This window comes from Xiphophorus hellerii, chromosome 15, assembly GCF_003331165.1.
Source record: "Xiphophorus hellerii strain 12219 chromosome 15, Xiphophorus_hellerii-4.1, whole genome shotgun sequence".
In the NCBI taxonomy this organism is placed as follows: Eukaryota; Metazoa; Chordata; class Actinopteri; order Cyprinodontiformes; family Poeciliidae; genus Xiphophorus; species Xiphophorus hellerii.
Window position 1 is genome coordinate 20072592 of NC_045686.1, and position 25073 is coordinate 20097664.

Consider the following 25073-nt stretch of genomic DNA (forward strand, 5'->3'; position numbering starts at 1 on the left):
AAGGGTGGAGAGAGAGAGAGGCAGGGTGATACTGGGAAAAAGAGCTAGAGAAGGCAAGTGAAATTCTGTTCTCTCCTTGAAGCTTTACAAAAAAAAAGCCAGGCACTCCAGGTCCTCTTGGAGAGATTTGATAATAAACGATGCTCCCACCTGGAGCCATCTTGGAATTCCTCGTTCTTGAGATCTTCACGTAATCCTCGGCGAGATTTGCCTCTGAAGTGACACGCCTCACGTGCTTTGCCCGTCATGGATTATGTATGACGAGACGGGGACACTTGTGTCCTAATTTTGCTTACAGCGGCATAAATGTCAACAACATTGGAGCTGACTAAATGCTAATTGTCATCACAGAGGAGTGAGATTGAGTCAGAAATCCGGTGTGGAAGTGCCCCATCATTACATTTAGAAATCTTGTGTGCATTTACACCATCCCATGGAGATTTTCAACCCCCCCTCCCCCCTCTTCCTTCGCTGGCCTTCTTTTTCTGTCTGCCTTTTCTTCTTTTACCCTGCTTTCCTTCTGCCTCTCTTCTGCCTTGTAACTCCCTTGCTTTCATCTCTCGGTTGCGTTGCTCTCCCCTCTTGGAAGATTCTACTGGTGGCAGCGAGCGGCATTAAAGTCAGCAGACAGGTCTTCTTTGTAGCCGAGAGTGCTGTGTAGATCTCAGCTGCTGCCCCCTCCGCCCCCCCACACACACACCTCCTTTCCCCTACTCTCCAAGCCTTAGAAAACCTCTTCAGGACCCCCTCCAACCCTCTCCCACTGCTTCTTCCCCTTCCTTTTTCCAAGCGGAGAGAATAGGAGCTGACATCTCCAGAGAACCGAGAAAAAAAATCATTTAAAGCCCTTCCTCTCTGTTCGATTGCTGCTACAACGGAGAGGAGTGTCAGTAATGCAGCAGGAGGAGAGACCGGGAGGTATGTGTGTGTGGAGGAGGGTCCGGGGGGGGAGGGGGTTGAGGCTGGCTGTAATGAGCTGAGAGTTGTTAAAGCTCACCTTCTGCTGCTCTTTGTACGTGTGGCTCCTCTGTGTACTCACGTTGGCTCCTTTGCAGTGTTACTCGAAGCCGAAGTAGAGATACACGAATACTTCGTTAAAAGTGTGGGAGGAGAGGGATCTAGGAGTGGCGCTTCCTGTTCATCTGTGAAGATCTGAGAGATGAGTAAGAACCCTTTCCCCCCCCTGCTGTTCCAAAAGAGTTGGGCCGAGGTTTCCGAGGACATCACACGTCAACTGCAGCTCTCTCTATCCCTTCACGTCTTCTCACTCCCCTCCTGCAAAGAGTGACTCTTTCTCGGGTCGCATCTCCACAGTCCCCCTGCTCGTCTGTGTGTAACACGACACAGATGACAAATCAAGCTGTTCTTCCTCAAAACACAACATGTCAAGTACTGTACGTTCCCTGTCAATGAGGGGTGATGTGAGGAACTCTCTGGCTGAGCCCCCTGGCTGTGTGTTGTATCATTGAGCTTGTTTGTCACAGTGGACATATTTTGTCTGGGTAATAGTGTTCCAAAGTGGGGAGATAGTGTTCTTTTGGCCAAATTGCATGGATTAAAGAAGTTTCCGTTAACTTCAGTTAACTTTGTTTACTGAACTTTAGTCTAAAATATGTAGATGATTTCTGAAATGCAAATGAAAGAATATGTTTGTAGTGCGTTCAGAAAACACTTTAGAACCGTTTCTAATCATACGTCATTGGTAGGGATGCCTTTAAAAAAGTTATTTGCTTCCTCTTTAATTAAAGCAAGAGCTGTGTCCGTATTCTCAACACAAAGTCAAGCTTGTTACTTGTGGGACTTGGACTTTGTCAGGAGAAAACAGTGTTCGGTTTGGGAACCTTAGAGTCTCATGTCTGCCTTTTACAGATAAAGGGTTTCTGCTGGGATGTTCATGCAGCAGCCTTCACTGTGTACTGGAACAGTTTGCAGTTTAAAACTTGCTTTAAAGCTTGCTTTACCCATGACGCATATACATTCTTTGCAGAAAATAAACATGCAAAATTAGGCGGACACAGGTTTTGCAGCATTTTTACGTTGGCTCGTCCCCACTTTAGCCTATATACTGTTAGACTCTGGGGGCAGAATTGTATGGCAAGCATACAATACTACGCAGCATGTTCATACTGCCGTGAATCATTAAAGAGTCTGCTAGGAGGAGCTCTTGCATGTCCACCATTTTCCATATGAATCTTTCCACAGAGCTACAAAATTTTAGAGGTGTACAGTGTGGAAAATTTGGTCTGTACCGACGCCACATGGAGGGACACGGTTCCTGAAATTATGTCATTTGATCGTACGACGCTGCACTGTTGGGAGGATTTCTCCATCCATGAGAGATCATGTGTTCGCTTTGTACGTAGAAGTCGGGTTTTCTAAGATTCCTGTTGAAACAATGTCATTTGTCTATAGAGTTAGAGTTAGTTTCCTTTGTATCTGGTATAACGTCAAAGTATGTAGACTATAGTAAAAGTTGCCATTCCTTCTCTGCAGTTTGCATCTCTTTAAACCAATGGCAACCTGTGCTGAAAAGTAATCGGTTTGTGAAGATGTTCCTTTACTTGTTTCATCTATACAATTAAAAGAAAAATGTCATTAGCTTTTATGGCTACTAATATGAACATTGTTATTGGGCACATAACTAGAAGCACTCTCAACTCTGATGTGTTATCCTTCCTAATTCAAAGCTCTAACTTTCAAGGTGCATTGAATCCAAGATGACAGCATCAAGCATAGGAGTGTCTTGGTAGTGTTTTCGGCGTTTGTGGTAGGATGGAGCAGCAGACAGATGCATTCGGGCCTCCTCTGCAGTACTGTTCGTGTTGATTGTGTCTTTCATGATGAAGAAATAGCAGAACCAAAAGGATAAGCTCTCAATTTATCGATCTCTTAAAATTACAATACATGTAGCTGTAATTTGCTTTCCAATTTATGCGACTTTGATTCGCTTTTGAGAAAAAGTTAGTTTTCTTCACACTTATCAGTGAAATGTGACCTTGGGACAGACCAAAAAGACACTGGAGGAACTATATTTCCCTTCTAGCATGGCAGCGCCTTAAGGTTGTAGAGTGTTACCCTCTCTACCCAATCTCGGATAGGCAGAAGAGAGCCCGTGATTGGCTGGTCTATTAGTATGTTCCAAATATTTGACTAATGGTCTGTATTGAAAACTAATGCCATGAAGTAAAACACTTTTGTCTTATTTTTCTTTTGGAGTTTTTAATAAGGCAAAGTGGTCAAATGACGAGGCGTTTGACACCCACTATGTTTCAGTGCGTACCTACCTTTGGGACATTTTGTACCCACTTAGAGAACCAGTGATTTAAAGTAATTTCCTGTAATTACAAGGAAATGTGGTTGCATAACTCCATTAAATAACCCCCAGCAAGAAGGGGGTTCATATTTATTTTGGTTTGATCAAGGGTCATAATTTCACAGCTAGTCAAAAAGGGATCAGGACCACAATGAATGGTAATAGAGTGAGAAGTAAAATTAGTGTGAAATATAACACCATTAAAGTTGACTTAGATGGTATTTAAGCAGCTTCATGACAAATTATCTCCATAATTCATGGGAATAAGAAAATAAAACACTCCTAAGCAAGAGTTTTAGGTCAATACGGGTTTCTTAACCAGAATGAAATGGGAGTAGGAAGGGACTAAATGCCAATATGTGGGTACAAAATGGGGAACGAATTGGTGAAAGGTTGAAACGACCCAGAGCCCTTTCATGTAACATAATTTGTTTAAAGATATTCTCTGTCCGCTTTAAATTGAAAGTGCCAAAAGTCAAGTTAAACATGGTTTCGTGTTTCTGGCCAGCTGTTTCCCGTCACTCACCTTCTATCCCAGCGCACTGGCACCAATAACCCACTCTGACAAACCTGTCAGCACTAAACCTTGCAGAAGCAGAGAGGCCAGAACTACAGTGGGCCTTGTTGTTGCAACGGTAGCACACACACTAACAATGTGTTTGACTTCTCATTTCCAGCGAATGGAGCGACTGCCCACGGGCTTAGACTTTATTATCTCGGCTGATGGTGACACTTTGCCGCACGGGCTGCAAAAGCAAAGTCTGTCTGTGCTTCTGTGTCACTGTGATGCAATTCTTAAAGCACCCTGGGTCATAAAGTTTTATTATTCCAACTAAATGTTGTAAGATGTGAGCCTAAGCTAGGTAGTTTTCAGTACCCTCTTTATGTCATTACATTGTTTTTCTACCATATTCAGCCATTTACATAAAGCTTTGAATACTTAAACAGCGCATAGATATGGTTGCTTAAAAATACAGTAGAAAACTGAAATGTATGTTATTGGGTATCTGAGAAATTGTCACAGTAAAATGATCCTAAACACGCAGCCAAAACTACAAATGAATAGTTTACATTAAAATAATTAGATAAACACAAATGATGTTATAAGACACTCTGGATTTTATCTGGCTGACCTTGAGCTAATTTTCATTCTCTAGATGTGAAGAGACACACCCCAAAGAAAACGCACTGCCTGGTATCCCAAAAACAAAACTCTATGAAATTCATCTAATGTTGTGGATGTAAAATAAAAGACTAAAAGCACTCAACAGGATGTTAATAGTTTCATAACCCAGTACGGAAAGTAATTAGTGTGAATGTGATTGATTGTCCTCTGGCCAAATCTTGAAGAAAAACTAACAAATCCTTGTTGTAATCCCCAAACTTGATGATTTTCACAATTCGGTGTTTGCACATATATCATAGCACAGCTCCGGCTGCCAAAGACAAAACCCCTCCACTTTTCTTTTGGCATGCTCTGTCCGTTCTGTCTTTCGTTTCAGTGTTCCTGCCACTTCCATTACCCCTGCCTCTCGGTGCGTAAACCCATACAGTGCGGTAATGCTATAGCTTATTATAACGGGAGAAACAAACAGCGTAAATCATTCAAGACTGGCTGTTCTCTCCGCGTAGCTATTCTTCACGACACACTGCCCTTCATCAATCATATTCCGGTCTTTTCGTTCAGTTTAGCCGCTGAGCGACGGAGATGCACGGCCACAACATGTGAAGGAAACTTAGGGATAAATGCAAGCGCCACGCGTTTTCTGTCCACATTTCCGAAAGAACGTGCATAGTGTCGCAGACATTCCTTTAAAGATTTGCTGCTGGAGGCTGATTGAACATAATGCCGGGGAGAAAATACGAGGGCAAACAATCCCAATCATCAGTTCTTTTCTCTTCTTTTCCCAGAGGGGAGAGGCAACAGTTGGAGATGCGAATTATGAATTGATAAAAGCTTGCAAAATGGAGATAAATCCCAGCGATTACACAGCTCAGTATCTCACAATTTGATTCCTCTGTCAATGAATCTTCATTGGACTCATGTGAAGGACAGCACGCCTAATAATCCCCCATGTATAAAGCATGGCGAAGGGAAGGGTTGTAATGACAAAGTCCTTTTGAAAAATGATTGAGGAGGCAATTACATTTTGAATCTCACTATCTGGTTGTATTTCTGTCCAAGACTTACTCTTTTTTTGTTTTTTTACTACTCCCCCCCAAGTCTCCGATGGCAGGAAATTTGACCACATCAAACCATGTTTGTCTTCTTTTTTGCATCCCCTGGGGTGCAAGCTGCAGAAAACCCAAGAGATAACAAGAGGAAAAACATAAAAGCACACAAACAACACACAAAACCCGCAAGGAGGAAGGAGGGGAAGGGTGTGCGCTTGAGGATGTGAGAGATGCGGTACAAACCTTGTGAATGTCTGTCTGATGGCTTCAAGATGTCGTTTGTGCATAGACGATGAGTTTGGCCTTACCTAGAGGGCAGTTCAAGGCAATGATGATTCTTTAAAGACTGGCAAGCCCTTCCTTCTACACCATATCTAAACTCACCATCTACTTTATTAGATACACCTTCTAATACAACTCTTTTACCCTTAGAACAGCTTTAATTCTTGACAGTATGAGCCTTTACTCCAAGATTTGGTTCATATTCCCATGATGGCATTGCACATTTGCTACAGATTTGTTGACTGAACATCTGTGATCCAAGACTTCTGTTTCACCACATGCCGTAGGTGTTCTTTTGATATACTACAGTAGATGTGAGAAGTAGATGTGAGAGCAACTTCTTTCTCAACAAAATGTACACAAAAATGGTGTGGCGTCAAATTTTAGTGGTTTTAGGATTTCTCTTTTATCTTTGATAAAAGGCCACGAGCCACAGTGTTAGACTCTCACGTTTGCTTTGGTTTTGTTTACCCAGAACATACTGCGCTTTAGACCGCTTCCTGGTTTTGGAGCGGTCTCCGGTTTGCTTGCGTTCACATATGCATTTGAACCGCACCAGAGTTCACTCTAATTGAACTGAAACCAAGTGCTTTAAGGGGGACCTGAGTTAGGGTTTTTCGTCCACATCAGAGCATCTACACCTACCCAAACAAGTTAAATTAAAGTGGACTAAAAAGGCTGGTGTGAATGCACCCTAATTGTAAGGATTTGGTTTTTTTCTGTGTATTCATTTAGGTTTTTGTGTCTATTTTTGTCCTGTCTACCCCTTGATTGTTCCCAGTTGTGTCTCGTTTCCCTGTTTACCCTCTGTGTATTTAATCATGACACTAATTCTCTTACGTCTTTCAGGAAAACCAAGAATCACCTTTTGGGATTAAGTTTTCACAAAACTGCTTTTTAGTGACAATCAATATTTCTTTAAAACAGTCCTTTTCAACAGACCTTCCAATCAGATAATCTTAATGGAAAATAGCATTCTTGGTCCGTATTCTGCAAATAGCACTGGAGAACACCTGCTCCCCATTGCTGGACATGCAAATCAGCAATAGAGAACTTATTAGGGTTGCAACTGACAGGTGTCTTTTGAGGACCCAAGCCACCCCAAGACAGATTGGTGCCCTGGGCAGTGAGCTATATGTCAAAAATTTCCAAAGGCTGATTGAGTTTTGCCTGTTTTTTTCGATTTTCAAAACTTCCACATGCATATTGTGAGTAAAACACTAAACCGACACCTGCTAAAACCCTGATGGATGAACACACGCATGTTTAGATTGTCTGCCTTTGCAGTGTGGAGTTTAATGAGTTAACAACCATTTCTTTTACAGTAGGACAGGCAGCCCCAGTCTTTTCCTGTAAGTCTGCTACATCTAAACAGAGGCTTTTATCACAGCGTGGCGCTGAAGTCTGACTACAACCAATTACCCAGTTATAACACAACCGCATCATGGCAGCCGCTCTGCTTCCTTTTTTTTTTCTTCTTCTCCACTCTGCTCCCGTTACAGGGTAGCTTCCTAACCTTGCGATGTTGAAACGCTTAGAGGATAGAGACTGAGTGAGTGCACAATACATTAAACAATGAATGTGAAACATTTTCATCAAGGTGAGAGCTGACATCTTGTTTTTGTTCTCCCAATTTTTATTTTTGTTTTTAGATTTTTGCTGGTTAAGCTCATTGAAAGCAGTGACCTTCTGATTTTTTTTCTGCATAAATGTTTTTTTTCTTCTTCTTCAGTTTTTATCTGGTTTGGTTGATGTCATGTTGTGGCCTGAAGGACATATCTGTCCAAAGACAGGTGTCCCAACCTTCTGCCTGCGCTGCCACGCCTCGGGGGACCTCTGTGAAATAGAGGCTATGGCTTTGACCCACTCTCTCATCCACTGTTTGCGTCTAAACCGAGTCATGCTGCAGATGCAATGAATCATAACACGAGGAGCTGGGGCGAGGAGGAAGTAATGCATTTATGCATTTAGCTTTAGTTTAAAAACAACCTCAGTGTTTTGTTTTGTTTTTTTTTGTTTGTTTTTCTGGAATATTTTATCTTATGATTTCCTTCTAGGTCCAAAACAGAATATAAAATCTCTCTCTATGTTGGCCAGTTTGCTTCAAATCTTCTTCTCTCAAATAAATAGAGCATCTCCAGCGCTACTGCAGCATTTCAGATGGCCACTCTTTTGTACCCAATGGCCATAGCACAATTGCATTATTCAAAGACGCAGATGAAAGCCGCTCCTGATTCACCAAAAATATACAGCCTTTGCGGTACTATGATTAGATTGTAGATTTAATTCCTTTTGATGATACTGTTCTAGCGGCTGGCTTCTCACCAGGCCTCTTAGCTACAATGCCGACACTGAATCAGTCATTCCTGCTGCTCCGTGCTCCAAAATCTCTGTTTTGCCAGCGTTGATCGCGTTAATTCTCAAAATCATTCCATATTCTGTGCCAACTGTGACAAAGATTATTTTTGTATCTGCCTTTACTCTGCTTTCAGAAATCAATCTATGAGCTGGAGCAATCTCAAAACATTTTATTAAAGCCTTTGTTGCACTCTTAGCCAAGGAAATTAAGATAAAACACTGCGTCACACAGTATGCTTTCACCAAAATTATCACCACATACTATGTTGGTAATTGAGCCGAGACTATAAATGGGAATATTGACTCCAAAGAGCCTTGAGGACTAGCTGGAAGTCCTCAAGAGGAGAAGTTGAGCTACGTTTTTCCATTTTACAACCAATCATATTTTATGCAACGGGTTGATGTGAAATGACAGATTTAATGAGGTAAAAAGAAAATACATGATTTCTGTGATATTTTGTAATAAATAAATAAATATCCAAAAAATGTGTTCCTTGTTCGCACTAATAAAAGAAAACATCTCCAGAGCAAGACGCTGCCACCACCATGGTTCATCATCAGATGTGCCAGACCAATTAAACATTGAAAAACTAAAAGCAAGATCTTAAAATCAGTTTTCAGGTGTGCCATAATCCCCTTTTCCTTTTTTGATTAGGGATTGGACCAATTTCCATGAAATGTTTAAAGATGGTTTTATTGTTTTTTAGCCTAACTCTAGCTTTTAGACCATTTGGCACCATCCCTGACCTTCCTGCTGTGTTTCTTGGTCTTCATGACGCCGTTTGGTCCCTACTGTTCTCTAACAAACCTCAGAAGTCTTCACAGAACATCTGTGGCTATAATGAGCTTAAGCTGCATCCACGTTGACTCTGTTAGCTAATTAGGTGACTTCTGAAGGCAATTGATTGCTTTGGATTTTATTGTATTTATTTACTAGATAAAACTAAGCTACATATAAATGCAAGCTACACAAAATGTGTCGTTTTCGTTGGATTTGGTCTGTTGTTGCATAAGAGGGTTTTGATGTGTGTTGTGTAGGATCTCCATTAGCCAGGCTTTGTACCCAGCTACTCTTCCTGGATTTCCATCATTAATAACACACTGTACATTATACAGTAGAAATCATTTAAATATGTGACAGATTTGAAATACATAGCAATAAAAATCAATTATAGTTCATGCAAATGTTGATAAATTTAGAAAATATTCAATAATTAACCATTTCAGTTTTAAGTACGTTGCTCCTAAAAACGCCTTCCGGCTTCTTTTTAAAAACTGCCTTCTGTTCAGCTCTTATGGGAGTTAATGGCAAAGCGTTCTGCTCTTTCATTGCTCTGAAAGTAAAAAGTGATTTTGAGACAATTTATTTGCCTAAGGAATTTGAAAATGTCTTTTAACTGGATGTATGGTGACATATACATATGAATTTAAATTGTTCTTTAACTGAGAAAAAGAAAAACATTTTGAATTTTAAAATGTAGTAGTAGGATAGTAATGAAGCTATAGGAATTTAGCCAGTCAAAACCTGAGTGCACAATATTTATATTAGTCCTGTAAGAACAATTTGATGCTAAGTGGGAGGGTTTTTTCTTCATCATTTGAAGTTTATCAAAGTCTTTCCTTTTCATATTTGCCCAAATTATCTGACTTTATCCAACCTGACAAATTCAAGAGTATGAATAGTCTTTGCGAGGTGCAGTAGTTCAGAGAGTTACTGCGCTAACGTCCAAATTATGCCAGCAAAATCGACGCCGTAATTAGGCGTCCCACAAATCATTGGTGCTGACACCATCTACACCCGGAGTGGCAGAGCCCTCACGTTTCAGCGAGGTTATTCGACAGCGACTCTTGACCTCGCTTGTTTAGCCAGGCTGCCACACCGGCAACGTTGCACACTATGTGTCGTTGCCTTTTGAATCTTGATGCGGATGTCAGCGACGGCGCCTTACTCTGGTGTGTTTTTAGGCAAAAGCTGCACAAATTGATATGCAGCGTATTTCCTCCCGGAGCGGTCTGGGCCCTGGCAGGTTGTTAGTGGAAAGGCGCTACATCCCGGCGATCTCGGGTTCTCCGCCTTCTCTTTGCACTTATGCCGATAATCACCCACTTGCGTGACGGCGCATGAGGAGGCTCCGTCGATATGCACGCGTGTTTGCACACATTCTTACTCGAGCGTCACGATGTACATTTGTGCCTCCGTCACCCCGCCTGTTGGCGCGCGCGTGTGTGTGTGTATGTTTCATGGGGAACATTGTCTTCTTGAAACACTAAGCAAATCTCCTCAATGTGATAATTGGCTCCCCGGGGTGCTTGTATCTTTGCTGCTCATCGTTATCTCCTGAAGAAAAAAACAAGAGTGTTTGGGAGATGAGATAGGCGAAGTTTGCGCAGATGTCTGGGAAATGCATCCCAACTCGGGCTCAACTCTGGCTTGCGAGGAAAAATTTGGAGGCGACACCATGGGGCCAGCTCTTGTGCAAGCAGGTCTGCTGAATGCTGTCTGCTGCCATCAGGGAGTCAGGTGCTTGTATTCTGACAGTTAAGGTCGATGAATGTTTTACAGGATCCAGAGCAGCTTTCTAGGGCTGGTTTTTGGAGACGGTGGTACTCCCATTTTAAACTCCTTTACTTTTCATGTGTTTGGAAATGATATTGTTTAAATAGAGACAGTAATTTTGAAAATTATTAACGTTTTTACAGGTTGTGTTGTTAATGTTATTTAATTAAATGAAGTATGAACCTGGAATAAAACTCTTAAGATCAGATGCAGTCTTTGTCTAGGCATGCAAGCCCAGCTACAATGTATTTTCTAATATACAAATTGAAACAAGTTTACGGGAATGGTGCATCAATAAGTGATTTCAAGAGAGTATGTGTTATATCTACAGTGTTGAGTTTCATCCCATGCTTCCTTTGCTTTAGCCTGGTGAAAACCAGCCCCTTGTTCTACGTTTTGCTTCGTACAAAAGGTCTGGACCCTCAGCTATTGAGAAACGATTTCTTTCCGGAGGCGTGGACTCTTGGAGTTTTAAACAATTGGATGTGATTTTACCCAATTGCTAATGTTTGACGTGTGCAATGCACCTTTTCACTTGTGAAGGAAGCTATGTTGTGATGCTGACTTCAATGGAGTCAGCTGGAAAATTAGACTTTTGCTGAACCTGGTGGAGAGTAGGGGCAGAACGTCTTTGCCTGTAATACAATGTCTTAGACATTTCTCTTGCTCTGATTTTATTTACTAGATATTTGGAAGAGTGGCCAACACAGACAGATCCGCAAATGTGGACACATTTGAGGACACAATTGAGTGTCCTTAAATGTGGAAATTTGCCTGAACGAATAACTTTAACTTCCTCCGACGCCATTGCCAAACCTCAGCTACAGGGACACTAGAAGAATTGTGTAGGAAGGCGATGGCCACAAACGATACGCAATAACTTAAATAGTAATTGATGGACGACCACAGATGACTGAGTAAGACGAAGTAGATATGTTACGGCGTGACCAAACTGTTTGTGAAAAAAATTCCCAACTGGAGATGTTGCAGCATTTACTAAAGTAAATCCAGGGACATTGTTCTCTTTGAAGGAAAAATGAAGAGCAGCCATCAGTTTAGAATAATTAGTTATAAGCAGCTGTTTGACGCCTGGAATGCTTTACTGGTTTGGATATTTTTGCTGTGCCACATAGACGACAGAAGTTGGTGGTTTGCGGTGCTGACACCTGAGCTGTCTGAAAAGCAGACCTTTTTTTTATGTTTGAAGGCAAATAGAGATGTTCATCTCGCCAACAGTGCCTCTCCTGCGTCCGTAGACTTTCCCGTCCATATGTTCTCCCAGTCTCCCGGGTATAACGGACCATGGAGCAGATTGTTGGCCGCATCATAGGGGAAACAGAGAGACAGCTGGGCACCCATCACACGGCCAAACAGATGTTCAGGTGACTCGGAGAGGAAGTGAATGGTAATGGCAGTGGGTGGGAGGTGATGCGGAAGACGGAGAGTGTTGATGGAGGCAGAAAAAATGAATTAATACACCGATGCAAGGACTCGGAGGCTTCATTAGCAATCCCCCGTCAGCCTGCAAGGTGGGCCAAATGCTTTCCACCCTCCCACAGCCTAAGACGTCGGTTTTGCCTCGCATGCGGATTCAGATACCGCGCTCTATCTTCTCTAAGGTCTAATGCCTTTGATCTCTTGATTATTTCTTTGCCTAAACGTGAACTGGATGGCTGAGCGGCGCATTGATTCAGCGCCTTAATTCTGACCCACCTTAGGGAACAGTCAGAAGCTGAAACGGAATCCGACCCTGCAACCAGGCAGTGAAATGTTACCAGGCTGTGGCAAAAAATAAAAATGGAAATGCACGAGCTGTTTTCACAGCCCCCGTGGCTTCGGGCCAGGTTTGATTAAGTCAGAGGCGCACATCTGACACACATCTACATGATGCAAAAGCTACATTTTTGGCAAAGTCTTCCCTCCCTACTGTTAGTGAGACCCATTTATCAAATTAAGCTCAATGAAAGTTCTTCAATCTCTGTTCCAAGACCTCCTGCACAAGCCCTTCTCTATTTTCCTCTGCCAAGCTTTGTTCTTTGGTTACAGGTCTCATATATAATACATGAGGATTGGGAGACTTATCCCATTCGGTCCACACTGGCTCCTATTCCCAAGAAAGGGGCTATATTTAAGAGCTGGAGAGGCAGGAGTTTGATTCAGTGGAGACGCTGACTTCTGCCTACAATTGTGGCAGTGGTTCAACAAAGTCCTGAAACAGAAATGAACACACTTGCATTTAATACTTCTATAGACTTAACCCTCTTTATTCATTGTTGGTTGATTTAAAAAGCCTTAACAATGTTTTGTGAATTAAAAATTTTATTTTATTTTTTCTTGTCCTTTGCTATAATAGCTGGCACCACCTACATCTTTGGCAAAGGAGGAGGCCTGATCACCTACACATGGCCCAACAACGAGAGGCCGAGCACACGGACAGACCGGCTGGCGGTGGGTTTCAGCACCACCATCAAGGATGCCATCCTTGTTCGCATCGACAGTGCCCCACGCCTGGGTGACTACATCATGCTCCACATTGTATGTATTATTCTTATCTTTTTTTACTTTGTGTGTGTGTTTTTTTTTATGTTTGTGCTATCTGTAAGCCTTTATACTATATTTATTTTGTCCAATAGGGGGGATTTCTAGAGCAAATTGGTTGCAAGGAATTAAATTTTTTGCAACCAGGGTTATGAAATTAAATGAATCCAGTTTTAAACACCCTTAAGTCAACAAGTGGTTGACTTGAGGCCCGTCATGATCGGACCAAAGTCAAATTGTCGAGGTGCGGTCACATGGTTTTCAGATCTTTGCTCCCCATGAGAAACCCCTCTGGCAGGAGTGTACGTCAAGGTGTTTGGTCGTATGTGTGGTTTACAGCAGTACAGTAAACACGGCGATCATGACAGGAAGGAACAACTATTACGAGTTCACAAGAAGTTCAAAGGAGGAAATAAAAGCTGGAATATCCTGTTTTATTTTCCATGTTATCAGATAATAGGAATGGAAAGCCTCGGTGAAACGTTCTCCCGCTGCATTGGATCAGAACTGAGCATGAAGGTTTTAATGTTTCAGTACGTTTTTCCTCACAAGCTTGAACAATTGCTCCTCAAAACTAGCCATCCTACTCTATGACTGAAAAACCGACATCAGTAAGTTGAGTATTTGGGGTTGTTTTCCACAAAAACAAACACGCACAAAATTCAGACCAATCACACAATAGTTTCTCATCAGGGGAGTTTTAGGGGCTGACGACACGAGGCTGAGAACAAAATGACGCGACTTTCATCACACAACTGCGACAATGAGTACCGATTTTGGCAGTTTGGTTCGACCATACAGAGCCCTTTATTTAATTTAGAGGAACTGGTTTATACGATAGTGGCACAAACCAACACTACCCAACACAACAGAAACATTTAAAAGGATTTTTCAAGATTTGACTCTTTGTTGGTGGTTGGCTGAATTATGATTTATATAATGTGTTCCTCTACATTACATAAATCAATCGGTTTTGCTAGATGGTGGCAGAATAGTTTAAAAGTTACAAAAACTTAAAGACCACTCTAAGCACACGGGTTTCACAGCACAAATCAAGTACAACTGAGTTCAATTCAGGTACTATTGAAGACGGGTAACATTTTGAAGAGCTACCTATTATGAATCATTATTTAATATCTTAAATAAAAGCATCACAAACGCATTACTTTACACAAACCATCACAAGCACAGATTTTTAGGTCTGAAGAGGGATGCTCCACTCGGATCTGTAGGCAAACTACAACATGTGGTGGGAAATTAATACACATCATGCTGTGAGAAGGTTGACAGATTTGATGCACTTAGGAATCCAAAGTTGAAGCCTTGTAATGTAGCAAAATGTAAAAGAAAAAAAAAAAGTCATGGAGTTTAAATATCTGTTCAAGGCGCCGTATGTCGCGCACAGATATTCAAACCAAGTCGAATTTAACAAACAGACTTGCATAATTTAAATTCTCATGGCAGGCCTCAGGGCAAACACAGCCTGTGTTTCTCAAACTGATCTATGATTAAAATGCTAAGAGAAAGTAAAGTACTGTACTCTCTCACCACCACCCCTTCCATATAATCCCACCTCTCCAGCACATTCAAACCAACTCTAAGCATGAATAATAAATGCGGCTCTCCATATATATGGACTCTTCTACCTCACGTTGGTGAAACTCGACGGAAAACTCGCGAAGGAGTTCACGGCCGGCAGACCGGGCGAACCAGGCACAGCATCTTAATAACCTCTCGTCACGACCTTGCGTGTCGACTCACTCATGTAAGCATCAACTATTAGCATAACAATCAACTCTAGCCGGGGCAATCAAATCGCTGCAGTGGCGGTACAACAAGGCGGTGTTTGCTGGAGACGGAGGAAAGTCGCTGCTGACAAAAAAAAGATGATGTGATGGCGGTGGGGGTGCTACAGTTGCTAAAGCAGATTGAAAGTCTTTTTTTTCTTAAAGAGCACCCCGCGTCTCCTGAGTGCTAGCCATGTGGCGCAGAAAACCAACCATCTGCTCTGCAGAGATGAGGGCCAACAGCAAGAAAGTTCTGAGCCTGCTTTACAGTACAGAACAGAAAGGGGGGGAAAAAAAGAAGTGTATGTATGCGCGTGGGCTTGCATGTATGATTGGGTGGAAAAAGGGAGTGAAGTGAATTGGAGTGGATGTAGAGAAAGCGATAAAGATGTACAGTAAATTGTGTGGGGGATGTGGGAAAACGCCTCCCTACGTGGTTCTAACCAAACGGATAATTGGAGTAACCTCTTAAGGAAGTGAAATGAATGCATTTTTAATCCCGCATTTGAGATAGTATAGCAGAGCTAGCCAAGCATGATATCTCCTGTAAATTGGCTTCAATTCGTTAGATATGGAACGTCTTCATTCACCCACTCTAGTAAATGTATTAATAGCAAAGAGGCATATGGTGATTTCACAAAATAGGCGTGAACTTGGCTTCTTTTTGCAATGTGAGCAGTGTTATACTGCTGATATTTTTAAATGATTTATTTATTGACATCCGAGGGTGGGTAAACAAAGACGGGGGTTTCGATTTAATTTCAACAATGATTGTTGAATAAAGTGGCCAAACCAAGGTACTGTATGCTTCCTTTGTTCTGCAATTGCACTTGAGCAGAAATTAAATGAGGGAGGCTAATTTTTTATTTTATTTTTATTTTTTTACACTGGTATTAAGTTGCATTAAACCTTGGGTGAATATTTATGTTTGAATATTTTAGAGGAAAATCCTCTCTACCTTCTTTCATTTCTACTAAAACACAGGGAGGAGGAAATGTTGGCAGCGTACGTGAATGGTGTAACTCACTTCTAAAACATTTTTACCAATATGTATACAGAGATGCTTTACAATTAGACTATAATAAACTGCAATGTTGTAATCATTTCTAATGGCACACATTCGGTCCTCGCTCTCGGCGGCGTGAGCTTCTTAATGAATCCGAAGCGAAAGGTTAAAGGCATTACGCCTGTCGATGGAGGACGTACGTCCAACCAAAGGTCTCGTCATGCTCTGGGCTATCACCTTAACTGTTACAATTATTGGGTCGTTGTCGGAGCATCAGCGCACAGCGGCGGCACTGTAACGTCTTTGATAGCTGAGTATATGGCAGGGAAATGTCAACAGAAAAAGAAAACACCTTAAGCAGATTTGTAGATAACAGTGGATTATCAGGGCATACACAGCACTTTGTTTAACATGCAAAGCCCTTAGCTGTGAGGAAAAGAAAAACAGAATTCCGAGGGATGAGCTAATCACAGACTCTCTCTCTCCAGCCTCGCTCCCTCTTTTGCTTCCCTCATTATCTCTTCCCCGTGATTAGCTTACAGCTTGTTTGGCAATCACAAATTAAAATGCTGATTGTAGTGTTTACATTTTAACTGCTAAGAACAACTGCACGCTTGGGTTGAAATCGCGGGGGCAATTTGCGAAGGTGAGCGGGACATTTTGCCCCTGCTGGCATCTCATTTGCGAGTTCAGTTGATCTGAATGTGGAGCGTGCAACGGATAAAGAACTTTGTCAGCTTCTAAGGGGGAAAAAAAGCTGCCCTGAAGAAAATGCAAAGATGAAACCCTGAACAATGTTTTTGCTTAAGATCTTCCAAAATGTGTTTTCTCTCTGAGACCACTTTCGCTTTCATTTTGTGATGCCTCGCTGCCCAGGGCGCCATTCCATCAGAGTACGGCATGAGCACTTGGGGAAGAAAAAGACTTTACTTACAAACAAAATGAAAATTCATGAAACATGAGCTCCAGACCATGTCTTAGTCAAGTCTTGAATCTTTAGGGTCCAAATCTAAGTGAAATTTGACTGTTTCTGCAACCTAAGTGAGACTCAAGACAAAACTAATGTTCCTTTTCCTCTAGCGCCTACTCATTGTGGCTCAACTCAGCTTTCCAAGGGTTTTCTATGATTACTTGGTACCGGCCCAATAAAGGCTGGTACCTTTGATGGGGTTCCAAGTTATGCACAGTCAGGCTGAAAATGCAACTTCAATAGACTGTCGATCCCCGACTGCCTAAGGTTGGAGTCACTAGTTGCATCACAGAAGTGACTCCCTTACAATAATCCGACCCACCATTTAAAGGACAATGAGCAGATTGTTTAAAATAGCTTCCATGTCCTCCAGGGTTGTTTGTGTAGAGCATTTCTCACGTGGTGCTGCGTTCCGGACTCTAGAATCGCCCAACTGTATGAAGACCAGCTGAATCTCGCTGTCGAGGTGAGAATGGCCAATATGAGTCCAGTCTCGATCTCTGGTTTATTGTCGGTTCATGCAAAAGGGTTAGTGAATGTCCTTGTGTGTTTTGGACCGTGAACGCTGATTGAAAATATGTTTTCAAAGGTGGCTGGCAAATAATATTCAAAACTAAGGTCTGGTTCACAGTTCTTGTAATTATTGTAATAATTTGGAATCTGTAGTTTAAAATATACATAATACCTAGACTAGTCTTGACTAGATTGGAAATTTCTACACTAAACAAGTTTTTAAAGACAATTTAAGATTCATAAACTTTTCACAACACTGCGCAGGAGACCCAATTTCAACATTGAAGCCAATTATAGCCTCTATTTAGACAAAAATAAAAGTTTAAACTGCATTAAGCCGAGGTTGTGGACCATTATAACTGTATTTTCATATTGTATGGACACAAGTGAACATTTGGGAAAGCAGTCTCTAGCAGTCAGGCAAAAGTTTTCAGAAAACTTAATAACAAAACATTCCAGCTTACTGAGCAGCAATTAGTACTTGTAGCAGCAAGAGAACGTCTAGATGTCTCTGTAATATGATGAACGCGGCTGAAGTTGTAATTGTAAGATAGAATGACAACAATTCAGAGAGAACCACAATGTCGAGCCGAACCGCTGGACGTTTGCTAGTCAAAACTATAACATAACAGAATGTCATCTGCGTAGCTGTGCGTGTTGATAATACAGGAGATACTGATTGTAATGGTACACCCAGTTAAAACTCAGAAACAGAATTTTTGTTTTTAAGTTGAAGTCCCGGCTTGGGAAGGGAGCGGTCCCCGCCAACCTAGAGTTCAGATTCATAATGGTTTGCCATACTTTACAAATATGGTAGGAAAATTAAGGCAACTGTGTATATGCACTGCTAATGTTTTATCTTATTGACTGAAGTCATCCATAGTATTATACAACCTCTACTTGCACATTTAAATTGATAGAATGAGAGCTGTACATTGTACTGGCGTAGCTAATAGTGATTAGCATTGCTGAAAAGCTAGCTTCCAACTAGCATGGTTTCAACTAGTGTGTGATGTCATTCCCAGGCAAACGGAGCTGACAGGTCTGATCTGTTTCACTGTTATTTCTCTCAGCCACTCTCAGCTGCACATAGATCTAACAGTTTTCTATAACGTGATTTAAACTTCAACAAACTTTCATGTTTCCACACAGTTTGTTCCGATTTCAGCTTGGATGTCTGTGGGTATAATTTAGATGTCGCCGAAATGTATTTTTAACCGAGATTGCTCAGCGGGACGCCTCGTTCCCTCACCTTCAGTCACACTCAAAAACACGACGATCAGCTAGGGTCTTGCTTTCTAATAGGGCTCACCCACGCCGAATCTCATTATCCGTTTGAGGTTGTTCTCCCCAACCCCTCTCACGCTAATTCGCTGCGAGAAAGGTGCGACCGCCGGATAATTGAAAACCTACACGCAGAAACGGAAAAACAAGACGCTGAACGAGGCGAGGCGCTATGCCGTAACACGTGACGCGCGCACGTATGTATGCACATGTGCGAAACTGTACGTGGAGTTTAATGAATTGTTGTGGAAGCATGCTTGTTTTTCCTCGTTCCTGTCAGGATCCATCCATCACCGGGCCGTCTCTGTCACTGTGTTTATGTCAAGCAGTGTCTGTTTCCCCATCTGCCTCCCCTGCCTGCCCCTCACCGCCTGACAGACCTAATATAAGATGTTTGATGTGTACCTGTGTGCATCAGCGCGTATACGGCCAGCGATGTATTGCTTCTATCAAGTTACCCCAACCTCTGCAGGGGAAAGATAGATATTATCATGGTTATGGCTCACAGCCTCTGATAACATTACAGCTTCGTATTTGACGTAGTTTTTTTCGTTTTGTGTTTTCTCACCTCCCTCTTTTGATTCCGCCGTCATAGATATAAGTAACTGGGAGAAAATGTCTCCCACTTGCAGTACATTCATTCAGCATTTATACCTGAACAACTGATTCATTTTTATCTCTGCAACAGGAAGATTTAGATATTTGTTGGGGTTTTTTTTTGCTGATTTGATTTTTGCTAGTTTAATATGAACTCAAGCCTGTTGCTTTAAAGTTTCATCTCTGTTATCAGCATTGCTTTGTATGAGGTCAGTATATGTATAATACCAGTAGATGCAGTTGATTTATCGATCATCTAAAGGACACACTACTATATACAAATGTTTGTAGGAATTATCTGCAAATATGTTGTGGATCTCACAGTGTATAGACAGACCCCTGTTAATTTTCCAAATATTTTTAAACATTTACACTTTTAATATCAATGAATGTATAATTTGACTAAAAATACAAATTACACAGTAAATTAAATGTAAAGATTAAGAGAAAGTGCAATTACTTGGTTACAAAAGCATCGATACTTTTAAATTGTAACAACTTTTAGGTCAATTTTAGCCCTTAGTCGTCTTTGTCTCTCAGCATCCAACATCTAAACTTGTTGATATTTGCTCGCTCTGCCTTGCAAAATTTTTCAGTCTGTCAGATTTTGAGGAACTATCTTGTCCAAAACCTTTTTTCAGGAAACCACACATCAGATGTAGTTCCGAACTCTTGTTGGACCAGTCCAAAACTTTTAACTCATTAACATATTCTCTTGTTTCTCGATTGGTCTGGAATGTTATGTAACCTTTTCTGATCTTAGATTGTCTTTAAAATAGTAATTGCTCAAATATAGCTCAAAGCAAACAAACAACATGACATCTTTTGCTAAAGAAACAAAACCGGATATATCCGACATACAGTCATATTGCATCCCAGGTCCAGACTGATATAAACTTTGGTACACAACCTGAATCCTTGTGTGGGATTTCATTATATCTTACAATCCAGACTGATAAATCCTGCAATTTGCCTCAAAATGCCCACACAGACAATTTTTCCCCCTCCTGTTCTGGGCATGTTTAATGAATGAGGGCCTTTGGGGGGTCTAGACATGCTGCTCACTGGCTGAATGTAAAGTGTTTTTTTACTACAACACTGAAACAGGACACTTGTAAAGTAAAAATGAAGTATCTGATTGGGACTTTGTTGGTTATTAGTTAAATTACTGACAAAAGCTACTAACAGAAACTCTAAAATGTGGTCAAAACTGTTGGATGATGGCAAAAAGGGAATTTTGATATAAAGTAAAATCTAAATTTTGCTTGAGTTTTCACACGTGACTTGGATTATTTGGTGATATTCTGGCACTGATGGAAGCAGAGAACTGAATTTAAAAAAATGTTTGAGGAATTTGCAGAATACAACAGTTGACTTAAAAAAAAAAAAAAACAAGGAACCACAAAAATAAAAAACAGAAAACAAACTACATAGCATACAACTGTTTAAAATTTAGATTTTTTTTTAAAAAGAAGAAAGTTTATGAACTAATTAGAAGAAGTCATGTAACCCAACCTGGGACATGCAGGGCTTTAGGGAGTGTGGGGGCCTCTAGGCAAGTGTCAGCCCTGCCTTCTTTGGTAATTAACTTCTAAGTAAAGAGCCGACTCATTTGCAAAGCAGAGAAGAAGAAGAAGAAAAAAACACATGCTAAAATAAATATGAAGCGTTCTTTAAAGAGAGTACAAGATTAGAGACATTGTTGTGAAAATTTGCCAGCACTCCGATGGAGCAGTCTTTAGAAAATGATTAGTGTAAGGAACATTTTTATGTCTTTCATGAATGACTGCAGCTTTTTAACCAAAATAGCCCCCAGGGGTATTTTTTCCACTTGTGTGTAATGCTTCACTCAGCAACAGACGCTCAATAACAGTTAGATATAAATGATCACCCGCAACCACTTTGATAGACACTGTAGTAAGTCTCCCTGTCATTATCATCAGGCCACAGAGAGCTGTCTTAAGATGAATGATTCCATGTGTCCTTCTCCCAAACCAACACTGAAAATTAGAAAAAGAAATGGCTGCCTCACTAAAAGCTGTACTGAGTGTTACAGAGCTAGTAAACCTAATAGTTCTGGGTAATTTCAATTGTTCATCAAGCTAAAATGAAACTAATTTGAGTGGTGGCTCCATCCTGATGAATTTCTTTCATATTTTAATAAATTCGCACCTCCACTGATTGAAAAACAGTTTTTTTTAAAAATTCCTCCTTATTAGCCCTGAACTCTGGGTGCTAAATGGGGTTGAACACTGTGAGTGAGTTGACAATGATGCTGGCGTTGCGTCCTTTCAGACGATGTTTACAGAACCTTTGTATGATGTTTCCATCATGGAAATATGAATAAACAGAAACGAGGAAGAAGAGCAGCTGAATATTCCTTTCTATAAGTTGGTAGGTTACCATCGGCGAGCCTGCAGCGGCTTTTATGCTCCAAACATAGACGGGGGATTATACTTCCTGCTGCGCCTTTGCCTCTAAAGCTGCTTTTTTATGGATTTCAAGAATTTAAAAATAATAGTAATAAACAGACCAAAAATACATTTTTTTTAGGGGTTTTATTTTTATTCCTGTAAATGACAGAGCCAGATCTTACTGCTAAAACCATGGTTAATCTTACACAATTTATATCTTTAAGGATTTATGTATGTTTTATTTAGGAGAGGGAAAAGTTGCTGAATGTCTTTGTCTCGAGGCTGACTATTCTCGATTGTTGTGTTTTAGCTCATGTCTCACCTTCATGAGAAGGTCATGCGGCTTTGGAACGTAAAAAAACCCGAACTGGTCTGTTCTGAACACTAGAAAGGCAAAACCTAATTATTTTTGAAAGTGATCAACTTTTGGGGATTTTCAGTCACAAAATTTTTCAGGTTTCAACTTAATTTTGTCCTGAATTGCAATTTTTAGAACTCCGTACCTCTCATAATTTTGAAGGTGCGTCTTGTACATCATCTTTGTGCCAATTGAAATTTATTTTAAGGCTCTTTCAGATAAATTGTATGTCGTTTTAAGTTTAGAAAACCTAAAAAGTTGGAGAACATACAGGTGTGCAGTAAAAAAAAATGAAGAGAACAAATACATCTACAGGGAGAACATGCCAAGTCCACATTAAAAGACATCAGGATGGGATTCAAACCTAAGACCTCATTGGCTAAAAACCTACCATCTGTACCACTATGCAGCACATAGCAGTAGAACAAAGTTTATTCTCAACATCAAAAATATTCCGTGTTTTTATGTTGTCTTTATGGCTAATTCTTTGGCCAAATTGTGAATGTTTTCAAGCTAGCCTTAACTCGTGCTAACATTTAGCAGCTACAAGGCTAATGCTACCATGAGGCAAAAACTTGTTCCATAGTGTGAACTAAAGTCATTAACATAATCCAGCGACATTAACAGGTTTACATAACAGTATTAAACCAGCTTGCTAGTTTTTTCTTTCTTCTATGGAAGAAGTTTAATTCAAAATGTGTGTTAGCAACAATGAGGCTCCTGCTAGCTTCTGACAAACTGCTTCGCAAAAAACACAAACCCCCTCATTTGGATTAAAGAAAAAAAAAATCCTGCAGCTTCTGAGTGTACAAGTTCCACCTCGTTTGATCTGGCTTCTGAATTTATCAAGCATTTACTCTTAAAACATGTCTGTACCTATTGAAGCTTCAGAACACTACAGAAAAAGAAATCAAAACAAAAAAAACACGTCTTTTTGCTTACAGACTGTTTGTGCTCGGCCCTGTCGCCGATGTTCAAAAAGTTGAAACGGAATCGGCGAAGAGCTCAGGAGAGTTTGGTGCGAGTCAATCTCAATAATTTAAAGAGAGTTTCTTACTCTGACTGAAATTAAAAGAAAGAAGAGAAAAACAACACAGAAGTTGTCGCATTGACATAGCTACATTACAACAAAACCCTTTCTCGTGTCTTGTATTTTCCCAACCACAACATGCTCCAGTGCACATAAACATCTGTAAAACATTCCTTTCTTCTTTTTTTACTTCCCCCTCCATGTCTCCATCCTCCTCCTGCATCCTCACCTCTCTCCAGTGCACTCCTGCACGTTTAGAAAGCAAACAAACACACACATTTCCAAGGGCTCCTTCAACAAATTTTCACCCCGTGGAGTGCTGCCACGAGCGCTTCAGACATGATACAAGAGCTCTTCGGGGACATCTGCCTGTCATGTCAACCAGAGGCGCTACGGGGGCAACAGAGCATCACACACAAACGCACACACACACAGTTTCACCCTGTTCTGCCACCATCCCGCGTAACCAACAGCAAGTAATAATAAGCGCTCGAGTCGGACAGACGGAGCAGCGGCATCGTTACGCTCCCCATGTGGTCTTGCGGCCTCTGCCCCCGGCTCCGCCGATGTATTTTTCATAGATTAAGATGAAAAATTCAATGAGACACAACCACAAAAAGGAAAGGATAATAATCCAGCACGCCCGCCTCTATCTCCTCTCCGTTTCTGACAGCCGAATCCCAGAGGGATGCCCGTGTTTTCACAGCTTCATGGTAGGACATGAATCCCATTCACACGGTGATGAAGAGACAGAAAGGAAGGATGAAAGAGACAAGAGAGCTGAGCATCATGTACATCCAAAAGTAGAACAAATACATAGCTCTGATGGGGAAGGGGTAAGAGGGGAGGTTGGAGGGAAAGAACAAGGAAGGGTGGGAGGAAAGGAGATATAGTGAGATGTGGGTATTTTAGAATTCAGAGCAGGATCAGAGGCAAACTTGGCTCAGATAGGTCTCAGCACACAGGCACATTGGCTCTGAATTCCAAATTATATGTTGCTTCTCTGCCTCGGTCCGACGCCCCAGCAGTCGCACTCTCTCTCTTTTTCTCCGTGCTATCTCTTGCTTCTTCTTATCTCTCCATCTTTCTTTTTCTGCACTAGAGCCACGGCGCTATTGTTTTCACACTAAAGCCTGGATTGAACTCTGGGAGCGGGTCGGTCAATCAGTTTGGATTCCGCTGCGGCGGCAGGCTGTGATACGGGTCAACCTCACCCAGGTGTGGATCAAATGGTGTTATTAGGCCAGCTGTTTTATCGCCAAACCACAAGTTACGTGACACTAAACTCTGAAAATGGTCAATATTTTGATATCTACTGTCTTAATAAACATATTCTCTTTTTATATAGTACAGTTAAAGGGGCGGTATTATGTAAGATTGACTTTGCATCATCTTATAATGTTATGCGATTATCAAAAACATACCTGGAGTGTTGCCTTGATTCTTTCATGGATGTTTGAGAAATCCTTGAATCTCCTGTGGCAACCATTCAGCTGTGCAAAACGCCTGGCTGGACCTAGCCCCGCCTTGGAGGACGAAGCTCCTCCTCTGAGCTGCAGCTTCCAAGCTTCCGAGCTTCGGCCTCACAGAGCAGCCCTCCCCTGCAACTCCCCCCTCTCAGCTCCTTCAGACTAGCCAGCAGCAATTAGTAAACACCTGGTAGAGCTGCGTATCTGCTGAGCTCATTATAGGAGCCACTTTTCAGTGCAACGCTGGTAAAAATGTTTTTAAAGGGTTAATAGAGGAGTTATGTTGTGATGACTTCCTGAAGGTGGAGTTTCAGAAAGAACGTTAGTTTTTTTTTAAAGAGACAGAGGCCCAATTTCAAGGGGTTAAATTACAAAGTTAACTTTCTTTTGTCATGAATGATATGTGTAGCAATTTTAGAACA

At 41.2% G+C, this 25073-nt stretch overlaps 1 protein-coding gene across 10 annotated transcripts in view; it reads left to right on the forward strand.

Moving 5' to 3' along the window:
• Positions 1 to 25073, forward strand: part of nrxn3b (neurexin 3b) — a 424389-nt gene that overhangs the window by 312534 nt on the left and 86782 nt on the right. For all 10 annotated transcript variants that reach the window (XM_032584566.1, XM_032584568.1, XM_032584558.1 and 7 more), the window contains one exon: positions 13039 to 13220. In XM_032584566.1, coding sequence (XP_032440457.1) covers positions 13039 to 13220 — 182 coding nt within the window. The remainder of the gene's footprint in view (positions 1 to 13038; positions 13221 to 25073) is intronic.